The sequence below is a fragment of the Nyctereutes procyonoides genome, unplaced genomic scaffold (assembly GCF_905146905.1).
Source record: "Nyctereutes procyonoides isolate TBG_1078 unplaced genomic scaffold, NYPRO_anot_genome, whole genome shotgun sequence".
NCBI classification, from domain to species: domain Eukaryota; kingdom Metazoa; phylum Chordata; class Mammalia; order Carnivora; family Canidae; genus Nyctereutes; species Nyctereutes procyonoides.
In genome coordinates, this window is record NW_026575024.1 from 1,736,725 (window position 1) to 1,752,436 (window position 15,712).

The window sequence follows — 15,712 nt, forward strand, 5'->3', positions numbered from 1 at the left end:
GCCCCGAGGTGGAGGCCCCAGACCATGAGACTGCATTTCCGTGCTGTGATGACAGCAGTGGGGCTGCCCCAGGAGCCTCCTAAGGCCTTGGTGGGGCCCCTTCCTGGTGCTGCTGGAGGGAACCCGGGTGTCGCGATGCCCCTGCCCCTGCGCCCGCCTTGCTCCAGGCCCATGGCAGGGCCCCACTCGGGGAGGCTTCACCGGGACCCGGGGGGCCGGGCTGTCAGGGCTCGGCCTGTCTGATCACCGGGTGGGAAGGACGGGGACCGGGGCGGAGGGAGCCACCCAACCTCAAGCCCCACCTGGCCTCCCAGGACCAGCCCCCACGCCCAGGGCCGGAGCAGAAGGCAGGAGAGGGCACAGGCCGACCCGGGGAGACGGATTTAGCCAGAGAAGGACCATGTGGCTGGAAGGTGGAGTCACAAACCTTCCTTCCCCCTTATCACCGACGCACAGCCTCTCCCTGGGACCCCGTGGCTACTGCCCTTGGAGACACAGGGACACACGGGTGTATGCGCAGGTGCCCGCGTGCAGGCTCATGCGTGTGTGGGTGTGTGAGTGTGTACGTGTGTGCAGGTGTATTCGTGTGTGTAATGTGTACACGCGTGCACGTGTACGGGTCCTTGTGTACATCCGTGAGTGTACGCATGTGGACACCCGTGTGTGCGTGTCTGTGTACCTGTGTGCACGCCCACGCCTGCATGTACACACGTGTGCATAGCCCACCACCACTGGAAGGTGTGCCCGCCTTGCTTTTGGAGGCCGGGTGGGGGGCTTCCCGGGCCCCGGTGGGGGGCGATCTCCCAGCCACAGGAGGGGTGGGTGGGGCCCCAGAGGCTGTGCCTCCCGTGGGGGGGCCTCTGAGATCCGGCCTCACGGCCCTGATCAGGAGTTTGCACCCTGGTGGAGCCCCCGGGCTCCTGGGCTGTCGCTTCTGCTTTACAAAGTAGGCTCTTCAGACCCAGGAGCCCTCACCCTTTGCTCTTCTGCCAAATCCCCTTCTGGAACGGCACTGGAGGCTGAGGGGGTAGCCGTCACCTGGCGTCCCTGGACACAGATCCCCTGACGCGACTGTCCCGTCGTCACCTGGGGGGGCTCTGTCCTGAGAGCCACGGCCCTGGGGTGCAGGGGTGCCACCCTCCTACTTTGTGGTGGGCCGTGTGCCTGGGGCCCGGCTCTTCGGGGACACAGAGATGACCCCGGACCCAGCTCTGGACCCACGGGGTCTCCAGTGCAGCTGGAGGGAGGTGGCTGGGTGGGGAGTTGGCCTGCAGGTGCCTCTGGGGGCTTGTCCGCTGGAGGCCAGCTGGCCACGGCTGCTCCCACCCGGACGCAGGTGCCCCCGCGCCCCCCGCCCCCTGCTGCCCAGCATCTCCTCCCACTCGGCCGCATCAGCAGCGGTGCCGGGATGAACTCATTAAAATGTGATCTGGCCATTTCCAAGTTGAAGAGAAGAAAGAAAGCCACAGGGGGTGGTCCCCGGGGTCTTCGCCTACCTCCCCAAAGCTCAGCGTTTAAATTTTGCAGAACATCCATCAATAATGCAGTCGCTGACCCGCCCTAGAAGAGCATCAAAACCTCCTGCAGGCCCCACGTCTCCGTCCCCACACCGGCCGCCAGGCCTGCATCCCGGCCTGCATCGGGCCCGCGGCATGGCCCCCCACGGGCTGCTGGAGTCACACCACCCCCCCCCAGCCTGAGAATGGTGTCCGCAGCTCCGGGGCCCGAGTCTCCCCACCCACACCAGGCGTCTGTCGTGGGCCGGCGGCCGGGATGCGGTCTCCATTGAAGCTGAGAGCCCGGCGTCCACACTGCAACTCAGGCCCTCCCAGCACCCCTCCTCCCTGGCCGAGGCTGGGGTGCTCCCGCTCTCTGGGTCAGTGCCTGAGCCGCCAGGGGACGGGGCTGCGGGCTTGGAACTATAGGAAGGTGCAGGTTTTGGCTTCCTAAAGATCCTGTAAGACTGTGAGGGGCCGTGGCCCGGCCACGTGTGGGGGACACTGCAGCCTGATGAGGGTGACAGGTGACGGTTGGCGTCCCCAGGGATGGGGAGCCTGGGTGGGGCCCGTGACGCAGCCACCTCGCCCCGGCGTGGGCGGAGTGGGTCTGAGGACGTCGGTGGCCCAGCACAGCCCTGGGGCAGCGGCCACCTGCACCTGCAGAACAGGCCGGGGGCACGTTCACCTGGTCCCAGAGCGGCCGGCCACCTACGTCAGCAGCAGGGGCGCCCCGGCCGGGCACGCAGGAGACACGCGAGCCTCTCACATCTTACCGAGGCCCCTCCTGACATTTTAATCACGTAAAAACGCTCAATTTACATAGCTCTGCCGAATTAGACACGGTGGCAGTGACGTCCGTGGATTTTCCCCTCGTAAAGACGGCTCCCGCTCTGCCGAAGGGGAAGCTGGCTCCAGGAGGGTCTGCGGTGTTTCCCCCCAAAGATGCTGCGCTTCCCGGGGTGAGGATCAATATTCCCACAGGGAGAGGAGGGGGACGGCAGATTTGGGGAGGAGCCTCGTGGAGAAACCGGCTCGCGTGACCTTCCCGCGGGGCCGAAGCTCTGGCACCTGGGTCGGGTGGGCCTGAGTGCCCGCCTGCCTCTGGGGTGGTGTCAGGGAGTGGGCACCCTACTGGGCAGCAAGTGGGCACCTGGATAGGCAGTGAGTGGCCACCCGGCTGGGCAGCATGTGGGCACCCGGCTGGGCAGCGAGTGGGCACCTAGATGGGCAGTCAGTGGGCACCTGGCTGGGGCATTGAGTGGGCATCCAGCTGGGCATCGAGTGGGCACCCGGCTGGGCAGCATGTGGGCACCCAACTGGGCAGTGAGTGGGCATCCAGCTGGGCAGCGAGTGGGCACCCAGATGGGCAGTCAGTGGGCACCTGGCTGGGGCATTGAGTGGGCATCCAGCTGGGCAGCGAGTGGGCACCCGGCTGGGCTGCGACTGGGCACCTGGCTGGGCAGTGATGGGCACCCGGCTGGGCAGGACTGGCATGTCTCCTGGGGTCTCCACCCCCTGCCAGTGGCCGCCCCGCAGGTTTTACGGGGTGGGGTTCCCTTGCTGTCACGTTTGCGCTGAGTGGCCCCACCCAGGGGTGTCTGGGTAACTCGGGGCAAGCCAGCGGGGGTGCTCCCTGGCCCACATCTGCCCCCACCGCTCTCTCGTTTCCTCTCCCCGAAGTTCAAAGGCGGACACGGTGGGGGTGCCTGTGAGCAACGTGGGAAGGGGAACCAGTGCGGGGTCCATGGCGGGCCCTCAGCCCCCCTTCCCCGGGCATCTGGCAGGGCGCATAGCCGCAGATTCGAGGCGCTGCCTCGCTCTGTGCAGGGCCCCCTGAACGCCGTGAGGGCAGTAGCAATCTCCCATCAGGGCTGAGCACTCCCTGCTTGTGCCGAATCAGCTCCCAGGGGAAGAGACCCGCCCCCCAAATCCTGAGATCCTTGGAGCGTCCGTCTTGCAGCTCCAGGCTCTACTCTCTGATACGGTGCAAATGCCACCTTGTCCCGCCTCTATCAACTACTCACACTGTAGTATAAGACTTAGGGCATCACCTTGCAGGGATGCAGCAATCTAGTAAGAAAGGCCCCAAGAGCCAGGACCCCTGGGGGGGCGCTCGGAGGCTGAGAAACACAACAAAACAAAAAGTAATCGCAGCAGACGCTGATCCGCTGGAGTTGCAGCGGGAGGGCACAGTAGTTCTACTTGGTAAGAACCAGGCGGGGTCACACACACCCAAAGCCTGGTCAGTCCCAGAGCAGGATGGGTGGGGCGGGGCTCCGAGGGCTGTGGGACACGCTGCCCGGCCTCGGGGGCAGAGGTCACCGCTCTGGGGCCCCGCGCCAGCTGTCCGCGGACGCCGGGCGATCGAGGGTGGGTCCAGGGTGCAGCTCAGGCCGCGGGCGCCCGGCTGCTTAGCTCACGCCTCTGAGTGAACGAAGGACCCCGCGGAGTGGCTCTGTGGGTGCTTGCGACACGTCAGATGTGTGATGCGCAGCGGTTGGAAAAGTGGGTGCTGGTCGTCCATCCCAAAGAGCAGAGTGTACGACGGAGCCTACCAGCCCCCAAGGTTCAGAGCAAGGCCACCTCCTCGGAGAAGCCTCCCCTGATTTCTCCATCGTGAGCGCATCTCGTCGGTACATGACCCTTTGTGTGCCCCCCTGCACCCCCCCTGCAGCACATTCATTCAGGTTCTGCTCCCCACCCCCTACAGCCCCCCTGGGACCTCGGGGGGGGCAGCCATCCATCTAACAAGCGCTCCAGGCCCTGTGCCTCACCCACAGCACCTTTGTCTGAATTTTCTAAACAAGGAAGGAAAAAACAAATATTTGTCCCTGCGTGGACCTGTCCGGTGGCCTTCCCCAGGGGTCACTGTCACGGCCTGCTGTCCACCTCCCCAGAGAACGGCAGCAGCCCTCCGGGGCCAGGAGGAGCAGCCCCTTGTCCTGATCCCTGACTCCAGGGCCTGGTCCACATGGACAGGGCGTCTTCCCTGGTCCCTGGGAGGGTGGGAGGGCCCCAACAGATCCCCCCGCAGTGCGCCCACGGAGTCCTGAGGGCCTATCTGCCTCTCCCGCCACATGTGCCCCCCAACATGGGGCCCAGAGGACGTCTGAATCCCTGCATCTGAAGCCTCCCCACCAGTCCTCGCCCCCCACCCGGGCCCAGCCTCCCTGCTGGCCTGCCAGGCTGGCATCACCATGGGGCTCAGACGTGTCCCCTAACGTGCTCATGGCTGCGCCACCACGAGGTCACGTAGGCTACTTCTCGCATGCCCCTTCGCCCCAGCCCACCACCCGGGTACCATCGAGGAATGCCAAGGGGAGCTCCGCGTGCCCTTCTCGGGGTGGGTGGGGGGCACTTCCCAAGCTGCCACTGGGCATTTATTGATTTGGAAGGCGCAGGTCGGGCAGAGTGGCTGGACGTGTTCCGGCAGCTTTGCCAGGGGTGAGGGCTACACTCGGGGAGTTTGGCGCCCCCCTCAAAGCTGCCGGGACCACCAGGCACGGGAATCAGCCTGGGGTGGATAGAACGTGCTGCAAAGTAGCCCCGAAAATCCACACCCAGCACGGCCCCAGCTCAGTGCCCCCAGACCAAGGTGAGCCCTGGACCCGGACGGTGAGCCCACAGGCTTTCTGGGAGGGGGAGCCAGAGGCCATCAGGACAAGTGTGGCTACAGGCTCTGCAAACAAGCCCCCAGCGAGGACGCAGCTGGTCCAGGCTCTGCAAACAAGCCCCCAGCGAGGACGCAGCTGGTCCAGGCTCTGCAAACAAGCCCCCAGCGAGGACGCAGCTGGTCCAGGCTCTGCAAACAAGCCCCAGCAAGGAGTGAGAAGCTCAACCTGTTTACTCTGAGCTCAGTCAGGGTCTCCTCCCAGTCCCGGGAGCCACATGCTTTCGAGGGTAAACCAAGTCACGTATCCTCTAGAGGAAATGCTGGCCTCTGGTCACAGAGCAAGCAGGAGGCAGTGGTGGAGGCCCAGAGGCAGGAGACGATGACGCTCAGGCGGGGAACTGAGAGTACTCGGTGCCGCCAGCCGGGGCTTTCAGCTGGGAGCGGCTAATGACCCCTCCAGGAGCCCCGGAGGCAGGTGACCGGGACAGTGTCATCTACCCAGATGGGGACACGTGGCCCAGTGCCTGGAGACGCCCTGTACTCACTGGGAAAAAGCCTCTCCGGTGGCGGCTGCAGCAAAGCCGCCTTGTCCCACCCTCTCTGGACGCAGCCTCCTTCTGGGGTCTGGCCCTGGTTGGGAGTGGACTCTGGGGTCCAGCAGGGATGTGGGCTTCCTGGGGTCACACAGGGTCGGGAAGGTGAGAGTAAGCCTGTTTGGCTCCGATCCTTCCTGGGCTGAGCAGGGGGTGGTGCTGCCCCTCCTGTGCGCCCCACTGCATCAGGGAGGGGATGCCAGGGTCAGGCGCAGGATGGGTGCTCCAGGAGGGTGTGGGTGCAGACTCTCGAGACGGTGGTCAGGCGCCCCCGCCCCCGCGGCCTGGCCGTGGCTGCAGCCAGAGCAGCTCTCCTGAGCCCCCGCCCCTCGGGCCTGCCCGGAAACCTCACGACGGCTCGAGTGCCGGGGGCGGCACTCCAGGCACCCTCGCGGCCTTGCCAAGCGGGCGCGACAGGACACAGGTCCCCTGGGGGCCACGCTCCCCCCGCCCCACGACGCCCGCCTCACCTCCCGGTCGAGGCCGGCGGCCACGGTCACGATGTCCCCTGTCTCGCTGTTGATGGTGAACATGTTCTGGGACGGGCTCTGCGGTGTCTGCGTCACGATCCGGTACCGCACCATCCCGTTGGCCGTGGTGCCGTCGTCCGCGTCATTGGCCGTGACTGTCATCACGTAGGTGCCTGGGAGACAGAGAAAGCATCTCGGTGGAAATGATGAGCGGCATCCGCGGCCACACCAGGCGGATCCCTGTGGACACGGGGGCAGCCGCACATCCTTCCCGACGCCTGCGTGCCAGACGCCTGCCCGTCGTCAGAGGCGGTGCCAGAGAGCAAACTGCTGCCCCACGTCCCCGCCAGGAACCTCTGAAGGATTCCTCTGGGACCGCAAGTGTCCTGTGACCCATGGGCTCTGACCTCCCCTCGTGGTGGCGGGCAGTGGGGGGACTGGGGCCCAGAGAGGAGGAGCAGCAGGGGGGCTGCAGACCCAGCTCCCACCCAGCGCTCCCCCCACCCCTGGGCCACACGGTCCAGGCCTCGGCTCCCTGTGTCTCACACTGAGTGTGGCAGGTGCCGCGGGGGCACTTGGAGGCACATGGAGAAGGGCCAGGCCCGGTTCTGCAGGAGGCACGGAGCCGGCGCTGGGGGTCACATGGGAAATGGGCTGAGAGGAGCCCGCGCGGGCGGCGGACGTGCTGGGGTGCGGGCCTCCCAGGCCCGAGGGGCTGGGCAGCTGCCACCCCTGCCCCTGCTCAGTGCCCGCCTCCCTGACTGCGTGCAGGGCTGAGCCGCCTTCTGAGGGCGGCACCTGCAGCTCCCTCGGTGTCCACCCTTCCCTGCCGTGGGCAAAGATAAAACACGCCCACGGAAACCAGAGCCTTTTCACGGGAAAATACCAGAAGTACAACGTGGGATAAGCCGGCTGGTAACCCCGCCGCCCGACACACCCGTCGTGGCCCCTTGGCTTCGTCTCCAGTCAAGGAGCCTGAATTTCAAATCTTTATCACTGAGATGCTTTCGGCTCCTCCTTTTCGGAAAAAAAAAAATCACCTTTATTATTGATCAAAGAAATGAAAGGAAGGCATGTTTCTCGTGCCCAAAAGGCAAACAGTCTTTACAAAGAATGATGACACAGAGTAGCCCCGAGATACAGGGACGGGCACTCCGGCCCCCCCCCCCCCCCCGCCCCCGAGTGTCCGGGCACCAACGGCCTCAGCTTCTGGAGGCAGTTTGGCCTTTAAAATGTGTCCAGTTGACAAATCCGCTTCTAGGAATTTATCTTCAGGAAAAAACATCACAGCTGATTGATCCGAGCCCCGGCGGCCGTGCTCACGCCGCTCCCGATAGCGAAGCACGAAACCCTCAACGAATATGACTAAACACCCACTGGGTGCCAAGCACCACGTTTGGCCTTGTGCGTCCGCGAGAAAACAGATCCACGAAATCCCTGGTGCACAGGAGGGGCTGCGGCTGTTAAATCCCCAACACGAGGACCCTCCTAGGGATGGAATGTTCCGTAACTTCCGTGTCAACCCCAATACCCTGGCTGTGGTATCGTGCTGTGGTTCTGTCAAGACACGACTGACAGACGGAACACACGGGGTAGGACAGCCACCCCGACACGGTGACACAGTGGGGGGGCCCTTCACCCCCCCCGGGAGCCAGCCTTGGGGGGCACCCACCATCCCTGGGAATCAGCCCTGGGGGGGGGCACCCAGTGCCCGAGGGAACCAGCCCTGGGGGGGCACCATGCCGAGGGAACCAGCCCTGGGGGGGGCACCCAGTGCCCGAGGGAACCAGCCCTGGGGGGGGGCACCCAGAGCCCGAGGGAACCAGCAGGGGAGGTTACCCACTGTCCTTGGGAACCAGCGCGGGAGGCAGCACTCGCTGCAGCTCAGACTTGGGCGGAACCGGACCCTGTCTTGTAACCGTCCAGGGAGCCCAACAGCCGCCCAGTACCAATGTGCCCAGAACGGGGGGCACTTGATCTAGGCTGACGGCTCCCCCAGCTTTTGTCCTGGCTCCTGGCCCAGGGCCAGCCGGAGAGGCGAGCCCCCAGCCAACGACACGCGATGCCCACCTCCCACTCCCCGGGCCCACAGCCCCATCAGGGACCCCCCGCCCCGAGCGGCCCCTTCCCACTGAGAAGCTCTCCATGCCGCCGCCTGCCTCGGGGTCTCTGCTCGACGCCCCGGCGCCGGCCGGCTCTGGACTAACAGTCCGTGCTGCTCCCCGTGGGGTGGGCTTCACGTATTTCCACGTTGCCGTCGGGGGAACCGGGTGGAGGATGTGGGGACCCCGTCTTGGCACGCTGCGTGTGGATCCCGGACACAAGGTCCAAGTGGGAGAGACCCCTGACCCGGCTTCCATCTGGGGGTGCAGAAGAGCATCACCCATAATAAATGCTATTAACCGCAGGACGGCAGGGCGCTGGTTAAATAAATGATGATGTTACTCTAACTTCGCGGTGATGGAGCAGCGTGAGGCCACTAGAACGTCGCAGAAGGACACTTAATGATATTTGAGATTTCCATGACATCCATGCGGCTCGCTGGGAAGGAACGAGGTCCCCGGTCCTCGGTGTGACCCCAGCCTCTGAAATGACCACGTGTTCGTGCAAAGGAGGGGAGGCCACGGGGCGTGGGGCGGACGCCTCGACAGCCGTCTCGGAGCGCGGCGCCCCGTGCGATTTTGGTTTCTCCTTTGTGGTTTCTCTGTATCGTCCACGGTTCCTTCAAAGTCTATCACTCGATTGTCAGAAAGTAAAATGTTAATTAAAAAAAAAAAAAGGAAAATAGAAAAAGAAATAAGGCAACTGAGCAACAGAAGCTGTGACTTCATGTTTAGAGCCTAGAGCCTCGGTTTCTCCCAGGAAGGAGACTCGGCAAGCCCAGCGGGGTCGCCCCTCCACGGTCAGGCGGCCTGAGCGCTCGGCCCCAGCGTGACGGGGGCGCCGCGGGACAGCGGACATGAGCCGGGGCCAGGGAGGTGGGAAGAGGCAGGAGGAGCTCCTGAGAGCCCCGAGGGCCCCCCGGGGGAGGCGGCCTCCGTCCTGCCTGTGCATGGCCGAGACCCCATGTGTGCTGACCCGCTGACCCGCGGCCGGGCTCTAACCTGGGCCCTGAGCCGCAGGTCCCTGTGCCGCCGTCTGTTTCCTGTTCTGACCCCTGCTCTGACCCTGGTCACGGCTCTTCCCTCTGAGGCCCGGAGGTCCTCACGGCCTGCAGTGGACACTGTGGCCTCCTCTGTGTCCTTCTGTCCCGGGGTCTGGGTGGACAGACCTGAGGCCTGGCCCTAGAGGTGGCCCCCCACAGGCGGCGGCGGACGGCCTTGACCTCACGCCCTCCCACAGGGCTCGGGCGGGGCAGGTGGACGGTCTCCTTGGGGCACAGGGAAGGGGCAGGTGCAGGGAGGCTGCACCAGGCGACGGGGACGGCTTGAAGCGGGACAGCGTCATGAGCTCCGGGGTCTGGAGGTTAGAAGCCCAGCACCACGGCGTCAGCGGGCCACGCGCTCTCTGGCGGTGCCGGGAGTGGAGGGGCCCTTCCTGCCTCTGCGGCCGCTGTCACCGGCCTCCCCCGTGCCCCGCTCCCGATTGCCTCTTCCTAGAAGGGACACCAGTCCTAGTGGCCGGGAGCTCGTCTAGACCAATCACGTTAAGGGTCCCGTTTCCCAGCAAGGCCGCATCCCGAGGTTCTGGGTGGAGCCCCGTCGGGGCGGCGGGCACCACTCCACCCGGTACAGGGCTAAGCTGGGGCTGAGCTGGGCGGTTCACTGCGGCCCCGGCTGACCCCCCGCTAACGAGGCACGAGAAGAGAGACCCTTCCACCGGACGCCTTCCTGGGGCCTGGGGTCATGTCTGCGGCCCCGCCGGGCTCAGGGTGGGACTGGCAGTGTGTGTGCAGCCCGGATCAGACCCCGCTGCCGCTCCCGGGCCTGGTCCTGCAGAGTCCCTGAGCCTCCTGGAACCTGTGGGTCCTCTTCTGGAAGCCAGATGTGCCCTGGGGGGTGCTCTGGGAGTCCCCGGGGTGGGGGGCGCCCAGGAGCTGCCTGCGAGCTGGTGCCTGGGGCCGGGGTCTGGGCGATGTGGCCCGGCCTGTGGGCTGTGCCCCTGGTCCTCCTGCCCCCTCCATGCCCCAGCAGCCCCGGTCACATGGAGTGTCCACAGGTGCCACCTGGCGTGTCCGTGGAAGCCACGTGGCCGCGGTCCCGGGCCCCGGGGGAGGCAGCGCTCCCACCGGCCGCCCACATCTGCAGTGACAGGGCATGAGGGCGCGTCCGGGTGACGGGGAGCAGAGCTTTCATCCTTCCAGGGCTTTCTCTGCGCGCCTCCTCCGGCCGCTCCCGCCAGGAGCCAGGCTTCCGTTCTCCTTGGCAAGCGAAACAGAACATCCGGCTCGTGTTTTCATCTCAGGGGGACGCTGCCTGCCGCCCCGGGGCGCGGCCGTGTCTGCCGATCATCATCGCACCCGCAGGAGACGGGAGGAAGCCGGGGGGTCGGCTCTCGGGCGGAATCCGTGTACCAGCTCTGCCTCCGCCTTAAAGGATTAATTTCACAAGCCTTAAACTGCAGTTTAATTTGAAAACTAATTCAGCCCCATAATTGGCTTTCTGCTCAAATCACTGAGGCTAAAGATTTAAATTCTTAATATTCAGATGACTTTCAAGTATCTGGCACCATCTGTGCATCAGTCTGTGGCACTCATCTCGGGGAGACCTCCGCCGGCACAGAAATAAAATAAATAAATAAACGGGCCACTAATAGAATAATCTATTTAAGCGAAAAAACTCGGCGTTATCTAGATGAAGGTTTCTTTGACTTCATTTTCAGCATATAGATTTCTTAGCTATTTAATATTTTAAGGCGACATTAATTTCGAAATTTATAATACAGGTCCTCACACGGTTACAAGGGGGTTGGGGAGATCAGGAGTTCCAATTAAAGTCTTTTTTTTTTTTTGTTAGTTAAAAGATAATCACTGTGGATTATTACTCTTTCCTTGCGAGGTTGGAGGAGCCTGCCGCGTAGGACCGAGGGCCGAGCAGCCCCGAGCTCCAGGACGCAGCACCGAGTGGCCTCCAGGGGGTCAGGCTAGGACTGGGCTCACTGAGTCTCGCCCTCGTCTGGGTGCAGAGAACAGACATGCTGCAAGCGGCTACAACCTGGGAAACTAAGTCAGCGAGTAGCGCAGTGTTAATGCAGCGCCGAGGAGGAGCCATAGGAGAGCCGAGGGAGGAAGAGGGGCCGGCATCCCAGGGGCCAGTGGGGCGGGGGGGGGGGACATCCAGGCCAAGGGCACCGCATGTGCAAAGGTCCTGAGGCAGGAAAAGGCTTTCCTCTCCCGAAGGCCGGGGATGTTTGCTCCTCTGCCTTTGCCCGGGTGTGCGTCTGTACCAGGCGTTAGCAGGTGTGCAGCACACGGATTTCTGGCTTCCTCAGCTGAACGATGGGCTCCTTGAGGGTGGGGTTTATATTTTCCTATCCTGGAGAAGGCGCTCTCACATCACATGTGCTCTCCCAGGGCGGGCTGTGGGGCACCCGGGCCATGCTGCCCTTCTCCCCTTTCTTCCTTCTGCCCGATAGTGGATGCGATGCTTGGAGGTGCAGCGGCCCTCTGTGACCACGTGCTGAGCAACGAGCAGGGGACGCATGGACCGTGCCAAGCCGTCCCCCAAGCCCTTATGGGTACGAACCGGGTTTTCGGTGGCTTGAGGTCACGAGCACTCCACACAGACGGGGGTGGGGAAGCAGTTTGTACAACGGTTGGCGCCGTGGCTCGGGAGTTGGACTCCGGGGCTCCCGTCCTGCCTCCACCTGCTACCAGCTGCGCGTCCCTGCTTACCTTTCCATGCCTTCGTTCCCTCATCTGCAGAGTGGGGAAAATGGACGTGCCTACCCCGTAGGGCCACCGCGGGGTGGAATGAGGGCTCCGAGCAGAGCCCAGAAGTGGGGAGGGACGGCAGGCAGTGACCATTCCAAAATCCAGGACGGGTGACCTCACGATGCAGCTGTTCAGCCACCTGGCTGTGGTCACAGGAATCGACACACGTGGTGAAGCTGCATGGAAGTGTGTGCACGTACACACACACGTGCCTGTGCACATGCAGGTGAACCTGCTGACACCTGAGCAAGGTCTCAGGATTGCCCCAGGTTCAGGGCCCTGAGGCCCAGGGACAGATAGCCCCGGGGTCGGCGTCCTGGGGCCTGGGGACTGTCCCAGGGTTGGCTTCCTGAGGTCTGGGGAGTGTCCCCGGGGTCAGTGTCCTGAGGCCTGGGGAGTGTCCCCGGGATTGGCGTCCTGAGGCCTGGGGACGGCCCTGGGGTCAGCATCCTGGCCTGATCACGCATGACAGTTCTGCATACCGTTGCCACTGGGGGAAGCAGTGAAGGTTTGCAGGGCGTCTCGTGTCTTACACCCGCGTGTGCTGGCGCCTAGCTGGCATCCGGCTCCCTCTTCTGGAGCAACGATCCGGTTTCCTTTGGGGAATCCACGCGGGCCGCACGCTCAGGCTGTAGGACTGGGAGGGGCTAGACGCGGACTCTGTTGGTGCCTGAAGGGTGCTCACAGTCCTCGCCCGGCCGAGGGGACGCCCTCAGGCTGGGCACGTCTTCCCCCTTACCCAAGCCAGATCCCGGGGGTCCGCGGCCGCCAGCAGGAGGTGGTCCCTCTCGGGGTGCAGCTGAGTCTGCGGCTGCTGAAGCGTCTTGTCCGCAGGCAGAGAGGCCTCCCTGAGAAGGAGCCAGCACGGGGATGGGAGGGTGGCCACGGCTGGCAAGGCCCTGGCTGGTCCCACTCTGGCCACGGCCCCTGAGGCTGCCGCCCGCCTCTGCACCCCGCAGTTACGTGGGCCAGTGCGCTCCCTTTTCCAGGGGGCTGTCGAAGACCCGGACGTCTCACAGCTGAGGTGGGAGTGGAGGACGCTCTTGGCCCCAAACCACAATGACCGCTCCGCACCAAGCAGGACAGGCCACCCTGGACCCCCACACCCTCCGAGCCTGTCCGGTCCAGTGCCGCCGGGGATTTCACGCCGTGGAGGGGCACCGGGGCCAGATCATGGGGTGCACGTGGGCTCCGCCTGGGACCCCAGTCCCGAGTCACTCTGCTGGTGGCCCCAAAACGAACTACCCAAACCTTAAGAGACTTGTCTGAGTCAGTATTTGATACATCTCTCCATGTTTCCCCCTTAGAACGTGCACGTGCGACCCTTCCCTCGCCCATCACGCCAGAGAATAACCACTAACTTCCGGGGCGGGGTCTCCTCACCCCGCAAGGGCGCCGTGCGATGCCCTTTGTTGTGGGGACTCGCCGGTGCACGGGAGGACCCCACGGAGACTATTTCGGGGCCTGGAGCTGCCTGCCCCCCGGGATGCAGGGCCATGCTTTGGCGTTAAGTTGGCCTCGACCAGTGACATGCAGGGTCAGGGCATCCAACGCAGCCTGGTACGGCTCGTCCTGGGCTTGGCACAAAGCCGTGGGGTCCCCGTTCCCCTCTGAGGGCTGTTCCGGGATCACAGTCAGACGTGGGGTCCCCCAGGGACCCTGAAAGTCAGTCCACATGCAGTGCAAACTGTCCATGAAAGGCACAGGAGTGAGGGGGAGAGAGGCTCAGTCCTGGGGCGCAGCCCTTGGGGCTTCCAGGCGGCGCATCCCAAGCAACGGTGGAGCTGGGGCCATGGGGTGGGGGTGGGGGCTCCAATCTCCAGGCTTAAAGGCTCATCAGGATTTTGAGGAGGAGACACAGCAATTTGCTGCTTTTGTCATGCTAATGAGCAAAGCACGTTTGGGAAGAGTTTCTCCATCGATTTGTTTTAAAATGAGACGCGGGAGGTTTGATTCCTGACATCCAGGCGCCTCTGCAGGGTGGTGTGGGTCGTGGGCAGGGAGGCCCGCCAGAAATAATGTCACATCCCGGCCCCTCACCGGCACCGGGCTGGCCTGCGTCTGTGATTCTGAGACAATCAATCGGAAACACAATTCACCTTGTTGAAGAAGCAGCCCCTGGAGACGAGGCTCTGACAACCTCCTCCGGGCGGAGAAGCGATGATAAATGCTTGGCCTCGCCCTGTGCGGGCCCTGCGCTGACCCCCGGGCGCCGCTCCCGGCTCCTGGTGCTGGGGCTCCCGTTTGCCCAGAGCCACCGGCCTCCCGGGAGCCCAGAGGCCCCCCTCCAGGGCCCAGGGACCCGCCCGCCCGCCGGGGCAGATCGCCCGCTTGAGCACGGACGCCCCGTACACGGGGTTCGCCTCCGCAGGCGCGCTGTCCCCCAGCCACGCCGGGTGCTGCCGGCCGCACAGGTGCGTGTAGAAATCGCTGTCCCCTGCCTTCCAATGCAGCTGGCGTCGTGCTTCTCCGTGGCTACTCCCGGCGGCCTCGGGGTGCCTGGCTCAGCTCCACCCGCCCAACCGGGGCCACACGGTTGTCCCCGAGATGAGCCCCCGCCCGGCCCCGCAGGAGACCCCAGCGCAGGCTGCAGTGCACGGAACCCACCCCGGGGGCTTGTGTGCCCACAGCCCGGGCTCCCCCACGGAGACTGACCGGGGGGTGCGGTGGACACTTCCAACCCACACCAGGTGCCCTGCTGGTCCCTGGGCAAGGGCTAGTGTCGGCGGGGATCCTGGCCCATCCACACCCAGGGGGCTGGGCCGCTTGCTTCACCTCCTCCGACCTTGCGCCTTGTCTTTGGTGCGGGGAGAGGGAGGGTGCCCACGTCTTGGGATTCGGGGGTCCAGACACGTGCTTGCCAAGGCCCTGGCACATGATCCCGTGGTCAACACCACGAATGCCAAACGGAAGTCTGGGCAGATCGGCCCTTGGGTCAGCCCTCCGGGGGACGGCGGGCACACGGCTCGCGTCTTGGGGCTGCGGGAGTCTGGCCTCCTCATGGGCTTCCCCGGGGGCTCGGAATAAAGGGAGAGTGTGGTACGGAGACCTGGGAGGGCAGGTCTTCTCTCTGACCTCGTCTCCTGCCCCAGGACCTTTGTCTGTGCCTTTTCCTTCCTCAGGCTCCCTTCCAACACACCCCAACAGCCCTTATCTCCGAGTGGCTCCGTGTCACACCTCAGCCCTCTGCCTACAGGTCACCTCCACAGAGGGGCCCTCCCTGATTGACAGGCCCCTCCACGATGCTCTGTGTCCCTTGGGTTCCTTCTGAGCCTGACCCTCAGCACATTGGCATTACATGCTGGTCTTAGCCCGTCTCTTATCTGCAACGCCCCCTCTGGACCATGGAGCCCGCGAAGGAGGGGCCCTGCTCCCAGGTCACACGCCTGCTAAAAAATGCATCAGTGGGGGAGGCCGAGGGCCGTCGGGGCTCCCAGAGCCTGGGGCCTCCTCGTCCACTGGCTCACCTGGCTTGGAGCCCTCGTCCACGGAGCCGTTGTAGACCTGGTTGATGAACTCGGGACGGTTGTCGTTCATGTCGATGACGTAGATGTACAGGTCGATGGGGTTCTCCACCTTGTTGCCGTTCATGTCCACCGCGTGGGCTCTGAGCTGGAAAGCAGCACAGACACCGTCAGCCTTGGGGACGGCCGCCGGCATGGCCA

The 15,712-nt window shown here is 64.4% G+C and overlaps 1 protein-coding gene across 3 annotated transcripts in view; it reads right to left on the reverse strand.

The window, feature by feature from the left end:
• The window catches only part of CDH4 (cadherin 4), a 500,836-nt gene that overhangs the window by 25,247 nt on the left and 459,877 nt on the right, over nt 1-15,712 (reverse strand). For all 3 annotated transcript variants that reach the window (XM_055302565.1, XM_055302570.1, XM_055302579.1), the window contains 2 exons: nt 15,515-15,659; nt 6,176-6,348 (listed from right to left, as the gene is read on the reverse strand). In XM_055302565.1, the coding sequence (XP_055158540.1) occupies nt 6,176-6,348; nt 15,515-15,659 (318 nt within the window). The remainder of the gene's footprint in view (nt 1-6,175; nt 6,349-15,514; nt 15,660-15,712) is intronic.